Source organism: Procambarus clarkii, chromosome 41 (assembly GCF_040958095.1).
Source record: "Procambarus clarkii isolate CNS0578487 chromosome 41, FALCON_Pclarkii_2.0, whole genome shotgun sequence".
Classification (NCBI taxonomy): Eukaryota; Metazoa; Arthropoda; class Malacostraca; order Decapoda; family Cambaridae; genus Procambarus; species Procambarus clarkii.
Window position 1 is genome coordinate 18,507,164 of NC_091190.1, and position 14,831 is coordinate 18,521,994.

The 14,831-nt window shown below is 41.6% G+C and overlaps 2 protein-coding genes across 6 annotated transcripts in view; one reads left to right on the top strand and one right to left on the bottom strand.

Annotated features, from left to right (window-relative positions):
* Positions 1 to 14,831, bottom strand: part of LOC138373292 (uncharacterized) — a 294,206-nt gene that overhangs the window by 206,286 nt on the left and 73,089 nt on the right. The gene's annotated exons all lie outside the window — the stretch shown is intronic.
* LOC138373294 (uncharacterized) overlaps positions 10,784 to 14,831 on the top strand; it is a 39,135-nt gene continuing 35,087 nt past the window's right edge. Inside the window, exon 1 of the mRNA XM_069339434.1 lies at positions 10,784 to 10,947. Within this exon, the coding sequence (XP_069195535.1) occupies positions 10,882 to 10,947 (66 nt within the window). The 5' untranslated portion in view covers positions 10,784 to 10,881. The remainder of the gene's footprint in view (positions 10,948 to 14,831) is intronic.

The window sequence follows — 14,831 nt, forward strand, 5'->3', positions numbered from 1 at the left end:
GTCAAAAGGAAGTGATAGCCGAGGCTATTTGAGCCACTTCCCCGACGGCAACTCGGATGGTAATCTTGGGCATAGCATTTCACCAAATCACCTCATTCTTTGGGGCACACGTGAGGAACACAAATGCGAACAAGCCTGAATGGTCCCCAGGACTATATGCGAATGAAAACTCACACCCCAGAAGTGACTCGAAACCCATACTCCCAGAAGCAACGCAACTGGTAACTACAGGGCGCCTTAATCCGCTTGACCATCACGGCCGTCAAAAGGAAGTGATAGCCGAGGCTATTTGAGCCACTTCCCCGACGGCAACTCGGATGGTAATCTTGGGCATAGCATTTCACCAAATCACCTCATTCTTTGGGGCACACGTGAGGAACACAAATGCGAACAAGCCTGAATGGTCCCCAGGACTATATGCGAATGAAAACTCACACCCCAGAAGTGACTCGAACCCATACTCCCAGAAGCAACGCAACTGGTAACTACAGGGCGCCTTAATCCGCTTGACCATCACGGCCGTCAAAAGGAGTGTGTGAGTTTTCATTCGCATATAGTCCTGGGGACCATTCAGGCTTGTTCGCATTTGTGTTCCTCACGTGTGCCCCAAAGAATGAGGTGATTTGGTGAAATGCTATGCCCAAGATTACCATCCGAGTTGCCGTCGGGGAAGTGGCTCAAATAGCCTCGGCTATCACTTCCTTTTGACGGCCGTGATGGTCAAGCGGATTAAGGCGCCCTGTAGTTACCAGTTGCGTTGCTTCTGGGAGTATGGGTTCGAGTCACTTCTGGGGTGTGAGTTTTCATTCGCATATAGTCCTGGGGACCATTCAGGCTTGTTCGCATTTGTGTTCCTCACGTGTGCCCCAAAGAATGAGGTGATTTGGTGAAATGCTATGCCCAAGATTACCATCCGAGTTGCCGTCGGGGAAGTGGCTCAAATAGCCTCGGCTATCACTTCCTTTTGACGGCCGTGATGGTCAAGCGGATTAAGGCGCCCTGTAGTTACCAGTTGCGTTGCTTCTGGGAGTATGGGTTCGAGTCACTTCTGGGGTGTGAGTTTTCATTCGCATATAGTCCTGGGGACCATTCAGGCTTGTTCGCATTTGTGTTCCTCACGTGTGCCCCAAAGAATGAGGTGATTTGGTGAAATGCTATGCCCAAGATTACCATCCGAGTTGCCGTCGGGGAAGTGGCTCAAATAGCCTCGGCTATCACTTCCTTTTGACGGCCGTGATGGTCAAGCGGATTAAGGCGCCCTGTAGTTACCAGTTGCGTTGCTTCTGGGAGTATGGGTTCGAGTCACTTCTGGGGTGTGAGTTTTCATTCGCATATAGTCCTGGGGACCATTCAGGCTTGTTCGCATATATATATATATATATATATATATATATATATATATATATATATATATATATATATATATATATATATATATATATATATATATATATATATATGTCGTACCTAGTAGCCAGAACGTACTTCTCAGCCAACTATGCAAGGCCCGATTTGCCTGATAAGCCAAGTTTTACGAATTAATATATTTTCTCTAATTTCTTTCTTATGAAATGATAAAGCTACCTATTTCATTATGTATGAGGTCAATTTTTTTTATTGGAGTTAAAATTAACGTAGATATATGACCGAACCTAACCAACCCTAAATATTCTTTCTTTCAACCTTTCAAATATTCTATCTCTAATGCTAAGTATATTTAATTCTTTCCGCATGTTGAGAACTTTGGTAGTTATAGGACAGCCAAGTATAATTCTGAGTGCTTCATTTTGCATTTTTTCCAGTCTATCAATACTTTTGCCATTCTGCAGGACCAAAGCTGATGCATGATAGTCTATCAGAGACCTTATATACGCTAAATACATCATTCTTGCTATTCTAATATTAACACCATATTTCGGGCTGTACCCCACTACAGTTCTGAGAGCCTTGAGTCTGTCTCTACATTGTTGATGTAACTTATTGACTGCAGTTGAGGTACAAGGGACAGAGACACCAAGGTATTTGAAAGAAGAGACATAGTCTATTGGTATGTTGTCTATCTTAAGTTTTCGTGGTCCACTTTTGCGGTTGCCAATTTGTCTGTTAAATACCTTAGTTTTAGTAGCGTTGATTACAAGACCAAGGCTCTCACAAGCTGTATGTATACAATTTAAGACTGTTTGCATTTTGCGGTGGGTTTTAGTATGTACAAGGATGTCATCTGCATATCTGATAGTGATGTTTGCCGGACTAGTTGGGATTGATTTTAGTAAAGCATTAATTAGAACATTAAACAAGGTAGGACTAAGTACTCCTCCTTGTGGGGTGCCTAGTTGCATTACTTTAGTTTCACTCTTGTAGCCTTGGAACAGCGCAGAGGACTTCCGGTTGGTAAGATAGCCTCGTATCCACTGTAATAAATGTCCCCCTATATCCATTCTCGCTAATTCATACATAATCACTTCCCTATTAGCAATATCAAAGGCATTTTTTAAATCAAGAAATGTTGTGTACTTGTGCCTTTTATCTCCATGAACAGTAAGAAAGGTTGTGATACAGTTGTGTACACTTTTACCATGTGTGAAACCATTGATATCAGGTGACATGTGCTCTTTAACTCTATACAATAATCTATTAAGCACCATTCTCTCAAAGAGAGAATGGTGCTTAGTTGATTGTCTACTATTCTCTCAAAGGTTTTGCACATGCAACTGGTCAGTGAGATGGGACGGAAAGCATCCGGTTGGCCAGGCTTTGGTACAGGTACCGTAAGACTGGTGGTCCATGATACAGGCAACTGCCCAGAGACATAGCTGGCATTAAACAATTCTAATAATGGGTTACCGGGTACACGATGTAGGAGTCTTAGAATATCATAGGTGATACCGTCCTCACCAGGAGCAGTGCTACTGCCCCTGGAGAGGGCTGCATCCAATTCATAATCTGTATATGGAACATCACATTCATCATGTTGCTTGCTCAACATGAAATTTATGAGAGAATTTCTGTCTGTGGACCTCGCCTGCAATTTCTCCCCAGTGCTAGCTGGTAGCATTCCAAGGCTGGAAACCTGAGCCCATTTTGCAATTAACTGATTGGCTTTCTGTAGCGGGTTTGGGTGTGAAACTTGTCTACTATTTTTACCAATAATTTTGTTTATGCCTTTCCAGGCTTTGCCCAGGGGAGTATGCAGGTTAAGTCCACTAACAAAACCCTCCCATTCATTTTGTCTCAGTTCAGTCATTCTCTCCCTTGCCGCTGCAAGCGCGGCCTGAAACAGTTTTAACATTTGAGGAGTTCTAAGGCTCTTATATGCTTTACCTGTCTGTCTAGCAATTGATTTAAGCTCTTTCAGTTTAGCATCATCATAGTACTGGTTGTGTCTGACCTGTTTACCAGTACTTCTTTTTGTTTGGCGTGACTCACTATTTTTGATGGCCTCATAGGTATATGGGTACATCCGGTCTCTTACCCTCGACCGCGTCGGTACCTTTATGGTCAGGAAGCCACGGATATTTACAATGGGGCTCGGTCAGTCAATATGATTCCTTTGACATCACTCAACTTATGTATTCTGTTCTCGCATTGACAATTTGAATGATATCAAGAATATTTTGAATATCTCTGACATAGATGGTGCTGTAGTTGATTGTTGTTCATGACCTGTCCAGTGGGTCGAGACTGGTCTCATTAGCATCTCTCAGATTAGTGGGAAGAAATTCTTGCTGCAAGAATGTGTGTTCTCAGAGCTAACTAGGGTAACTAGAATACTTATTTCCTAAATAAATACTTTAATTGTAAATATTTGAAAATATATGGTATGTTTCCGAATTTCTGACGATATAAAACATATTGTGGTTTATAATTAAGTTCTTAATAGTGATCCTATCCTGCATCATAATTTACATAATATCTACTTCTGTTTTGTGTATTAAAATGACTACTTTTTATGTTAATTTATTTCTGTAAATGATGATGATGATAAAGTTCAATAAATGTAAGTAAGAACATAAGAATGAAGGTAACTGCAAAAGACTTATTGGCCCATACGAGGCAGCTCCTCGTATGGAGCTGCCTTTGATAAGTAATTACCAAAGAAGGCACCAAGCCGGGAAGGCTGTGTAGCACAATAAAATAAGTCTACTGCTCCTGAAGAGGACGGTATTACTTACAGTTTACTGAGATTAGTCTCACAAGTACCAGGTAATCCACTTTTAGTGTTGTACAGAATGAGTTTAAGTGAAGGAGTATTACCTGATGATTGGACAGTGTCATTGTTCCCATCCCCAAAGCACACTCAGATAATTATAGATCCATATCTCTAACATAATTTTGTCTATTAGCACAGTTTTCGGCGTGAAGGCATTGAGTAGATCTCGGCAATACAAGAAGTTTCAAGCTAAACTTTCTAATATGCTACACTCACCTGAGGTCCGTAGAAGAGCGAAATCTGATTATGCATTTTGGTTCTACAAGGTAGCCAACTCCATCAAAATATTAAATATGTACCCAACTCAATTAACGATTAATCAACCAATTACTCCATGGGATAACTTGGATCTAGCAGTTGATTTTGTAAATGCACCCAAGAAAGATAATGTACACTCTACATTATTAAAACAGTTAACACTGAAAAGCATCACTGAGAGTACTCAGGGTATGGGTAACGATGTGTATCAGTGCTATACCGACGGTTCTGTAGAAGAAGGTGGACGATGTACCGGATGTGCATGTAATATATTTGAACAATCTTCTCTCGTACATACATGAATGAAGCGCGTCAATGATTGGGCAAGTACAACTCAAACCGAACTTGCAGGCATATACCTTGCCACTGAATTTTTAAAACACAAAGGCAGTCGACTTATATACTGTGATTCGCAGAGTGCACTCCTGGTATTGAACGCACATAGTAGTGACACCCAGAAAATAGTCAGTGATATTCGAATGAATATTTTAGCTGCCAAAGAAAAGAGATTTGAAATTAAATTCCTATGGATACCATCACATGTTGGCATCTCAAGGCATGACACTGTTGATATGCTTGCAAAGACAGCCTGTAGAAAACCAGTGGTAGAAATTTATATGGGTGTTTCATTAGCAGTGACAAAGAGAATACTTAAGCAAACATCTAATGAAAATCTCACCGACCTAACAAATTCACAAAGACCTGAAAATTGTAGCATTAAATATTATGATAGATATCGTGCGGAGACATTCACATACAGGATTAATGGAACAAGAACCCAGCAATGTGATGTTATAGTGGCCATAATACGCTTGGGATATAGACGTATCTGGCAGCTTTCTCAAAACCCAAATGTCGAGTACACAATGTGTCAACTTTGTGAAAGAGAAAATATGCACTCCCTTGAACATTATATTGTAGAATGTCCCATACTGACTGACTTTCGCCCTCCTGGGCTAAGGTATGCTGAACTGTGTAATTACTATTTGAGTACTGGAACACTTGATGATATATTGAACTTGTACCCTAGATTGACCATGTAACGTATCAATTATACAATGAATGTATGTGATGTAACTCTATAACCTGAGCTTGTGAAAGCACCTTAATCACCTTCAGTGATTAAGTGCTTAATTGCACACTAGTTTCTCTATCAGTTATCTCACCTTGTCAGAGTAAAAGAGACAAATATATGTGTATGTATGTGTGCATATATGTATGTATATATATGTATATGTACGCATACGTCTGTGTGTGTATGTGTATAAAGTATATGTGGAAGCTGGTCAGAATTCAATTTCACCTTTGTAAATGGTCACTGCTTGCATCACAAGCGGGGATGTTTCTGGCGGGGGAGAAAGAAACAATTGCGCAGCGCGTCCCGCGGCGTTGCGCGGGCAGTTTGGGGCCGTATAAATACGGGCGCACAACGGGGCTCCGCCTCACTCTGCCTGCCCTCGCCGCTGCCCTCGCAAAACCCCACCCTCCCCCCCTTTTGCAAGCGGCTGCTTTTGTACCCCCGTCATGCTTTGCACAGTTGTCCCGATTGTCTCCCCACTGCATGTGGGAAGGGGGGTGCAGCGCCGGTCCCCAAGTGTCCCGCTGTCCGCAGCTAATACTTTGCCCAGTCTAGGTGCTAGTAAGCCCTACTTGTAGTCACACCCCCTTCTCCTTATCCATTAGGTCTTTTACGGCCTCTTGGCCGGGTACATTACGTGTTATGTGGTCTCTCACTTATTAGTTATTCTTTGTGTCCTGCCTGTTATATCCTAGTGTTATATAATTACTACACATTTGCACTCGGCCTTAATTCTAGTACCAGTTAACCTTTAGGTTTCTGCAGAATTAGTTTCCATGTCACTATAGGCTAAGGTCTCATACTTACTACGGGTGTACCTTTCAAGTTAAATCTAGTCCTTGGAATTGTTACTGTTAATTCTTACTTTATATATTTACTTTATATATTTTAATATAAACGTTATATATTCCTTAAATTATATTTGAAACTTTGAATATTTAGATGTTCAATATTAAGTTTTATATAATATCAACTTTGTTAAGTCTATAATATAAACCGTGTTTAATATAAACTTTATATAATTACTTACTTTATGTGAACTTTATATATTTACATGTTCTGCAGAATTTAATCTTCAATAAACTGTAACGCCCCATACTGCCAGTATCTTTCTCCCCCTGGTCAGAAAATGCACGTTAATGACACTATGTAAAAGACACATCGAACACTTTATGTAGGGCATACGTAAATCTGTGTATTTATGTATTTACGTATGTAGCTTAGCCTAGCATTTTAAAAACACTACAATCACCTTATGTGGTTGATTGTTCAATAAATCCCTGAACTATATGTTTAACAAATCTCTAACCCTATCAATGGAGTTAGTTTAGTTCTTATATTATGCACCCTATACCCATCTTGTGGGCGGTAGTGGAAAGGGTTAGAGTCCATGGCGGACTGAAGAAAATGTATATATGCTGGTTAGCATTGTTAATGTGTGGCCACGTCTGTGGTAGAAAATAATACAAAAAATCAAATAAAGGTATTATTGAAACTTTATAGGAAAACATTAAATCCTAAATATATCTTTAATATTATACTTGAAATATTGTATACTTTGCTCTCTCCATCGTACTTCTGCACCTGCTGGCAAGTGGTTCGGTGCAGTGTGCAGGTGATGTTCATTACTGGGTGAGCTGGCAGGTGGTGCTCACCTGCCAGCTCACCCAACGAAAATTTGGTTTTTAATACACTTACACATTTATTGGGTCTTTCCTTCACCTTCATTCAAGCACTAGGGTATTACAGTAAGTGTTTTAATTATAATATTTATTAACGTTATTATTTTTAATTTTTATTATTATTAGTATTATTATTAACAGGAGAGGAGTGTGTGTGTGTGGGGGGGGGGGGGGGTATAATGGTACACATGTCCACATCCCAATGCCCGCCCTTCCAGGACTGGGGGTGCGGGGGTGTACAATAAACTATACCCACATCCGGCGGCAGCTTGTCGAAGGCGGAAGTGTAGCCTAGACAATTTGTCATGATAATTAGTGATGACTCTTATTTTGATTATGGGTCCGTAATCCAGTTAAGCTTTTATTCTTAATTTATATTACAATGCTGGTAAAATACACTTCTTGATGATGAGTATGGAGTACAAATGAACTCATTGTGTACCCAAGTTCAAGTTCAAGTATGTTTATTGAGATAAGCAATAAATACATCTCGAAGGGATAGAGTAGCTTAGGCTATTTCAACCCCCCTCTAATTCAAGTCCCTCAAGGGGCGCACAAATACTGTGACTACAAATAGACAAATAACATTACAAGAATCCAAACAAGAATTGTGTACCCTATACTCACAGGATGAATATAGGGTACACAATAAACTACCACTCACATCATGGGTATGGGTTGCACAAGAAACTATCGCGCAGAGGATGAATATGGAGAGCAAAGTAAACAAAGATTCACACGATGAGAAAGGGTTGCGCAATGTCCTATGACTCACAGAATGAGTATTAGCTGCACAATAAACTACAGGTCACAGGATAAGTATGGGTTGCACAATAAATTACAGGTCACAGGATGGGTATGGGCTGCACAAACTACCGGTAACAGGATGAGTATGGGATGCACAATAAATTACGGGTCACAGGATGAGTATGGGTTGCACAAACTACTGGTAACAAGATGAGTATGGGATGCACAATAAATTACCGCACAGAGGATGAGTATAGGGTGCACAAACTGGTTGGGTAAATGGAAATGGTTGGGTACATTTCCTTTCACCTAATGCGACTATTCATGTGTCCGGACACCGGCGATTGTGTGGTATTGGCTATTTATTTAACCATAACTTTGCATTCATTTAATAATTATATTAAGATATGTTTTCCTTGAAATGTAGTTACATTATCGTCTATATGGCTTTATTCTGACATAAAGACCTATGGCGTTACTTTGCATATATGCAAAGTAATTATAAAATTGATTGGCTTGTGTGGAGGCCTTCACACTCCCTGAGCGAGCCATCAAGTAACTATAAAAAGGCATATATCTTAACTTTCAATTCAGTTATATTTATGCCAAAGTATTAACATGCAGCTTATATTTATGTCTTTATGATGACATAGAAAACTTCGTTTATTACAATATCTAGATTAAATTAACATTGATCTTCGGAAGGTCATAGTTCCCATATCGGTAAGGAGAGCGTCGGCCATGAAGCCTTGTTTAAAGTATGAATATTTTTCCTCTCTAATAAGGTATAATCTCTGTGATGGATTCACAAAAACTATTTTATATCTGCCTTTCTGATAACATATACAAATATAATCTTTATTTGTGAATATTTGTTAATTAAGCAATATATCAGAGGGCGTGTAGGGTTCGGTGTTCAATGAACGAAAAGGACTGGATCACTGTGTACAGGAGGCTGATATGGCAGCAAACACACTCCTGGCGACCATATTTCTTGGATAAGTCGCTCCACACAATTGTCGCTTGGACCGTCGACTTCCTATGGCGTCACCTCTCACATATTTACGTCTAATTTCGTTATGAAATTAGATTATTTCAGAGTAAAAATAGGTTTGATCATGTTCTATGTGTAGCACCAACATTATAGTAAGTAAATATACCATATTTCTTCATTACTTACGTAATGCTAGGACGATTTGGGTAGTTTTGGCCTGATTTGGGGTGATTGGGGTAATTCTATGGACCGCCTGCCTCTCCTGATGAAAGGCAAGTTATACTATTAATTCGTTTTTCTGATGTCTTTTTCCAAGGTGTCTAGTTTCCGTTGCCTCAATTTATACTGCTCTTCTGTTCTACGATCTTCCTAATGCATTCATATAACTTTGCACTTACTGAGATTGAACTCTGTATATATTAGCTATTTGTGACCACCTGTAAACTGTTTACATCCTGCTGCAGTATGAAGTTTCTTACTGTTTACATTCTTCTCATCACCAAATTCTCATCTGCAATGACATACAAAATCAACTTTTATGTGTACGATATTGAATAAAACATAACGGAAACAAAAGGGGACCCCAAATTAAGTCTGCATGTGTTTTATGTCTCAAATTGAGGCTGCATGTGTTTTATGTCTCACACAAAAAGCAGACAAATTTAGCATGCATGACATAGTAATGTTCTACAGTTAAATTTTAGTATAGGCATTGCATAAATAGATTTTAAAAGAAAAAGAATTTATAGAAGAATTATAGGGTTCACCGTCGTAGAAACAAGTTTATTCTCTACCCCTGTAATGGTTAGCACCTCCCTGTATGCCAAGGACTAAGGGGCCATGAATGTCTTGAAACATGAATCAGCATTTGGAGTATTGCAAGGAAAAGGCAAAAGATGATAATTATGTAGTTAGCAAAAATTCCCGTTTTGGAGACAAGTGAAACTACCAAAGGAGGCCTGGTCGACGACCGGGCCGCGGGGACGCTAAGCCCCGGAAGCACCTCAAGGTAACCAGATAGCAAAGAATAATTATATAGTAAATCTGACACTGAAGTTAAATAAAAGTAGGGCAACAGCTTCAAGCTTAAACCACAGTGTAGGACAGAAAAATGTTTCTTTCCCCATAGGGTTATAAATCCACGGAACCGCCTACCCGCCGAAGCCGTAAATATCAAGACATTACTTCAGTTCAAAATTCAGTTAGAAAAAATCCTCAGGAACAAAGGGGGGGGGGGTGACCTTTGACACGCCACGGTCTCCTGTCCCTGTCGAGGCCACTAGAGAGGGAGTGTGGTTCTCAGGTTTGTCTAACAAGACGAACATCCACAATTAATAAATAATTCCATGAAAATCTCGTCCCCTCACAAACGCACATCGATCGTGGAACCGCAGGCTCCACAGCCCACAGTGTGTTGATAATTTGTTTCATGACTTATCGACCTTTAAAGTGAGTAACTTGGATAACAAGAAGAAAGCATTTGTATGAAACGTGGCATTCTGCTTAGCTGGAATAGTGTACAGGCCGGATATGACGGCCGTCATTCACGTAGTTAGAACTGGAAGAACCTTGCCGGCAGCCTCTGTGACACACCACATGGGGTCCGCGGCCAGATGCATGATTATTTTCAATACTTTGCTTCAAACTAAAGAGTAAGAGAAAGATTTTTGCTAATAGGTTTCCAGCATACATATTGTCTATGTAATTTTGATACATAAAATTAATTAACTATTAAATCAAAGGAATTTACACTACAAGCGTTTTTGAATACTGTACGAGAAGCTGTTGGATCTCTCGGGCAGCGCGAGCTGGAGTATATGCCATACTACGCTCAGTCGCTGGCGGCAGTGGACGCAGCAGCTCTTCCAGTAGCTAAAATCACCAGTTTTAACACCGAATCAAACTCCTCAAAATGGGCCTGACATTCAACATCAAAGCCATCTGCACCCTCAGCGGCGGTCTGAAACTCGCTCAGATTGTGAGTAATACCGAATATTTACAAACAAATGCGTTGTGGTTGTATTCAAAAGTATAAGTGGGAGTGGCAGGAAAGCTGGAGGCACGCCCACCCACCTGATGCCTCAATGTACACCTGTTACTCCCTTCTGGAGGTTAATACTCTAATTAATCCCAGCATATAGCTACTGCTTTACATAAATATGGTTAATTAAAGTCTAAACACTGTATGTGGTGTCGTATTGTTTTAGAGAACGTCAGCCATGGGCTGTCTCTAGGGGAGGTAGACAAAATTATGGGTTTGGCAGGATACCAAGAGTCTGCGGCAGTTATTGTGTCGGCTGAAATTGTTTCCTCTGGTGCAAGGTTAGTTAGCATGGCTGCCAGGTGTGGTGTGTGCGTATAGTGATGTAAATATTAGTGTTTTAAGTGGTGTTGCCAGCAGTTACAGCCGACAGGTTGGAGGTTACAGCCGTCAGGCTGGAGGTTACAGCTGACAGGTTGGAGGTGCCAGCGGTTACAGCTGACAGGCTGGAGGTGCCAGCGGTTACAGCTGACAGGCTGGAGGTGCCAGCGGTTACAGCTGACAGGTTGGAGGTGCCAGCGGTTACAGCTGACAGGTTGGAGGTGCCAGCGGTTACAGCCGACAGGTTGGAGGTGCCAGCGGTTACAGCTGACAGGTTGGAGGTGCCAGCGGTTACAGCTGACAGGTTGGAGGTGCCAGCGGTTACAGCTGACAGGTTGGAGGTGCCAGCGGTTACAGCTGACAGGTTGGAGGTGCCAGCGGTTACAGCTGACAGGTTGGAGGTGCCAGCGGTTACAGCTGACAGGTTGGAGGTGCCAGCGGTTACAGCTGACAGGTTGGAGGTGCCAGCGGTTACAGCTGACAGGTTGGAGGTGCCAGCGGTTACAGCTGACAGGTTGGAGGTGCCAGCGGTTACAGCTGACAGGTTGGAGGTGCCAGCGGTTACAGCTGACAGGTTGGAGGTGCCAGCGGTTACAGCTGACAGGTTGGAGGTGCCAGCGGTTACAGCTGACAGGTTGGAGGTGCCAGCGGTTACAGCTGACAGGTTGGAGGTGCCAGCGGTTACAGCTGACAGGTTGGAGGTGCCAGCGGTTACAGCTGACAGGTTGGAGGTGCCAGCGGTTACAGCTGACAGGTTGGAGGTGCCAGCGGTTACAGCTGACAGGTTGGAGGTGCTGACAATGTTGAAGATGGTTTGATCCCCGATGGAGGCAGAAACAGATGGGCAGTTTCTTTCACCCAGATGCTCCTGTTACCTAGCAGTAAATAGATACCTGGGAGTTAGACAGCTGCTACGGGCTGCTTCCTGGGGGTGTGTAACAAAAAAAAAAAAGTCCTGGTCGAGGACCGGGCCACGGGAACGCTAAGCCCCGAAATCATCTCAAGATAACCACATCGTCACATCAACAATGGGCTCGAGACCGACCACAAGTACAGTGGGTATTTGTGGTTTTCCTCCATACTTTCCAAACCCTTTGGACCTCAAATCCGAAAGTACAGTTTCTAAATTAAGCACCAGACTGACATGTGGAGAGTTGGTGCCACAATTGACATGTTTAGCCTGCACACCGCACCCCCCAATCCCCATCCTGTGGGCAGAGGTGGATAGGTTACAATCACTTAGTTACTACCTACAGTTAGCAAACTGGGGACATTTGGTTAAAAAAATTTGGTAATATATCATTTTGAATGAAATATTTACACATCTTGAATATTTGTTACAAATTTGTCTCTGAATTCACGTATCTTTTTCGCATTAAGATTTTGATTAGTCATGTACCGTGTCATGACATGTAGTTATCTACTACAGTACTGTAGTAGATAACTACCCTTGTAACTTTATCACAAACTTGAAGTAAAATGTTAACTAGTTCATATATGCAAATTACTTAAGTGTATGGAACAGTGGTTCAGTTCCTGGTTATTATGTGAATAACCATTCCGCCACCGCCCAGATTATAAGTGCTTGGAATCCATCATATGCATTTACATGCCTGGCTACGCCACAATATCTGTAGAGTATCTGTGGACAGAAATAGTGTACATTAAGTTAGTTTTTGTATCCGGATGAGCTAAATACTGAATATATTTGTTAACATGTGAGTTAGGTTCGCACTGTATATAATTAGCATGTAATAAAAATCTAACCAAAATTCATGTTATTGGCGCATTCGTTAAAGCAGATTTGTATGGTTTTATTTTTAGCTTGTGTAAATAATGCTGGTTAACAAAAACTATTGTAATTGTAGGATACATATTCAAGCATATACCACAACCTGAGTCAGTTTTATTCTGAGTACTGTTGTCAGACTCCTTCCTTGCAAGTGTGTGGGACGGCTCAGTGTAGCATCTCGCGAAGCCTATAGTGAATATTGGCAGTTATATTTAATTTAATCTCTGTTATTCTATTTACGGGGTGTTAAACCATTGAGGGGTGGTGTAGCCGTTACTGGTATTGTGCCCAAGAAAAATAAGGGATGGGGATGGATCCCTTCTTATGGCCTTGACTTTTCATATGCTGGTCATGTGGGCGTTGGGGCGCGTCAGCTTGTGGGCGTTGGAGGGAGGCGGACTGAGGGGGGGATGTGAAGGCGACCAGCCCCCTTCCCTGTCAACCAGCGGGACAGTAGCGTTCCGCAATACATTAGTAGCACTATTAATTTTATTTATAGTAATAATGCTTATTTAGAGCAATATGTACGTTGGTTATATTACATTTATACATACCTGGTACGGCATTATATTTTTATTAGGCAGGTAATAAATAGGTGTAGTAGCTAGGGGATTCGAAAACCAATTCCAGGTCGGTTCCGGGTACCTATTGTCTGGAAAAGTAAACTCGTTGGTTACTAAATGTGATGAGTGGTATTGGCATAGTCGCCTCTTCATTTCCCACTGCCCCTTTACACATTTATCCCCCTCCTTTTTTTTTTTTGTCCATCAAATTTTTAAGCAGTTTATAGTTTTATGAGCCCCCGCCTCCCACAAGTCTGGACATGCCCCGCACGATCATGAATTTAACAAGGCTGAACGGCTGCGTTGCCTTCGCATGCATGTGGGTCATGTCGGAGAGGTCAGCCCGTTCTCTTGATTTGCCAGAACATATAAAGTTCTAACCTAATAATAAAAAATGCACGAACCTAAGCAACCCACTAACCTGCCGTTGCATAGGAAACTGATATCTTAAGCCGCTGCTTTTCATAGTACTTTGTAAGATGTTGGTGACCATAAAGTACAAAATTATTTTTTATTTTATTCATATACACGAATATACAATGGGTTGTTAGGTTGGGGCATATACTTACCCATCAGCATATTCATATGCTGGTGGGTGAGTAGTACATTCTTGCAAAGCCACTATTAATTTACAGTGGCGGGGTGTACGTTTCTGATTAGGTTAGCACTTTGTATTGTGTACGTTGTGATAAATCAAGAGAACGGGGCAAAGGTGTAGACGAGGGCATGGGACATCGACTGGTCCACTTAATCCCCCCCCCCCCCCTACTACCACTCCCACCAACCCCGCCTTCACTAGGAGCCATGCCACAAGCACCTATATCACTACCGCTTTGGGGCCCCTCTCAGAGTACCTAATACTTCCATCGCTTGCAGCCTCTTCCCCAAGAGCCTAACACCTCCACTTAGGAGCCCTTCCCAAAGTGTTCACCACTGCCCCTTACAGCTGCTCATGCACCACCTTCGTGTGGAGGTTCTGTATTCCAACAAGCGTTAAAGAGAAGCGAAGATAGTGCATGGAATTATAAATTTAAAGTACAAAAACTCCCAATACTGTTAATATTAATAAAATAAGCATGTGTATTGTTGGGTTTGGGGGGGGGGTGTTATTCACTAGGCTAGTGCCCACGGGATGGAGTTGTGGT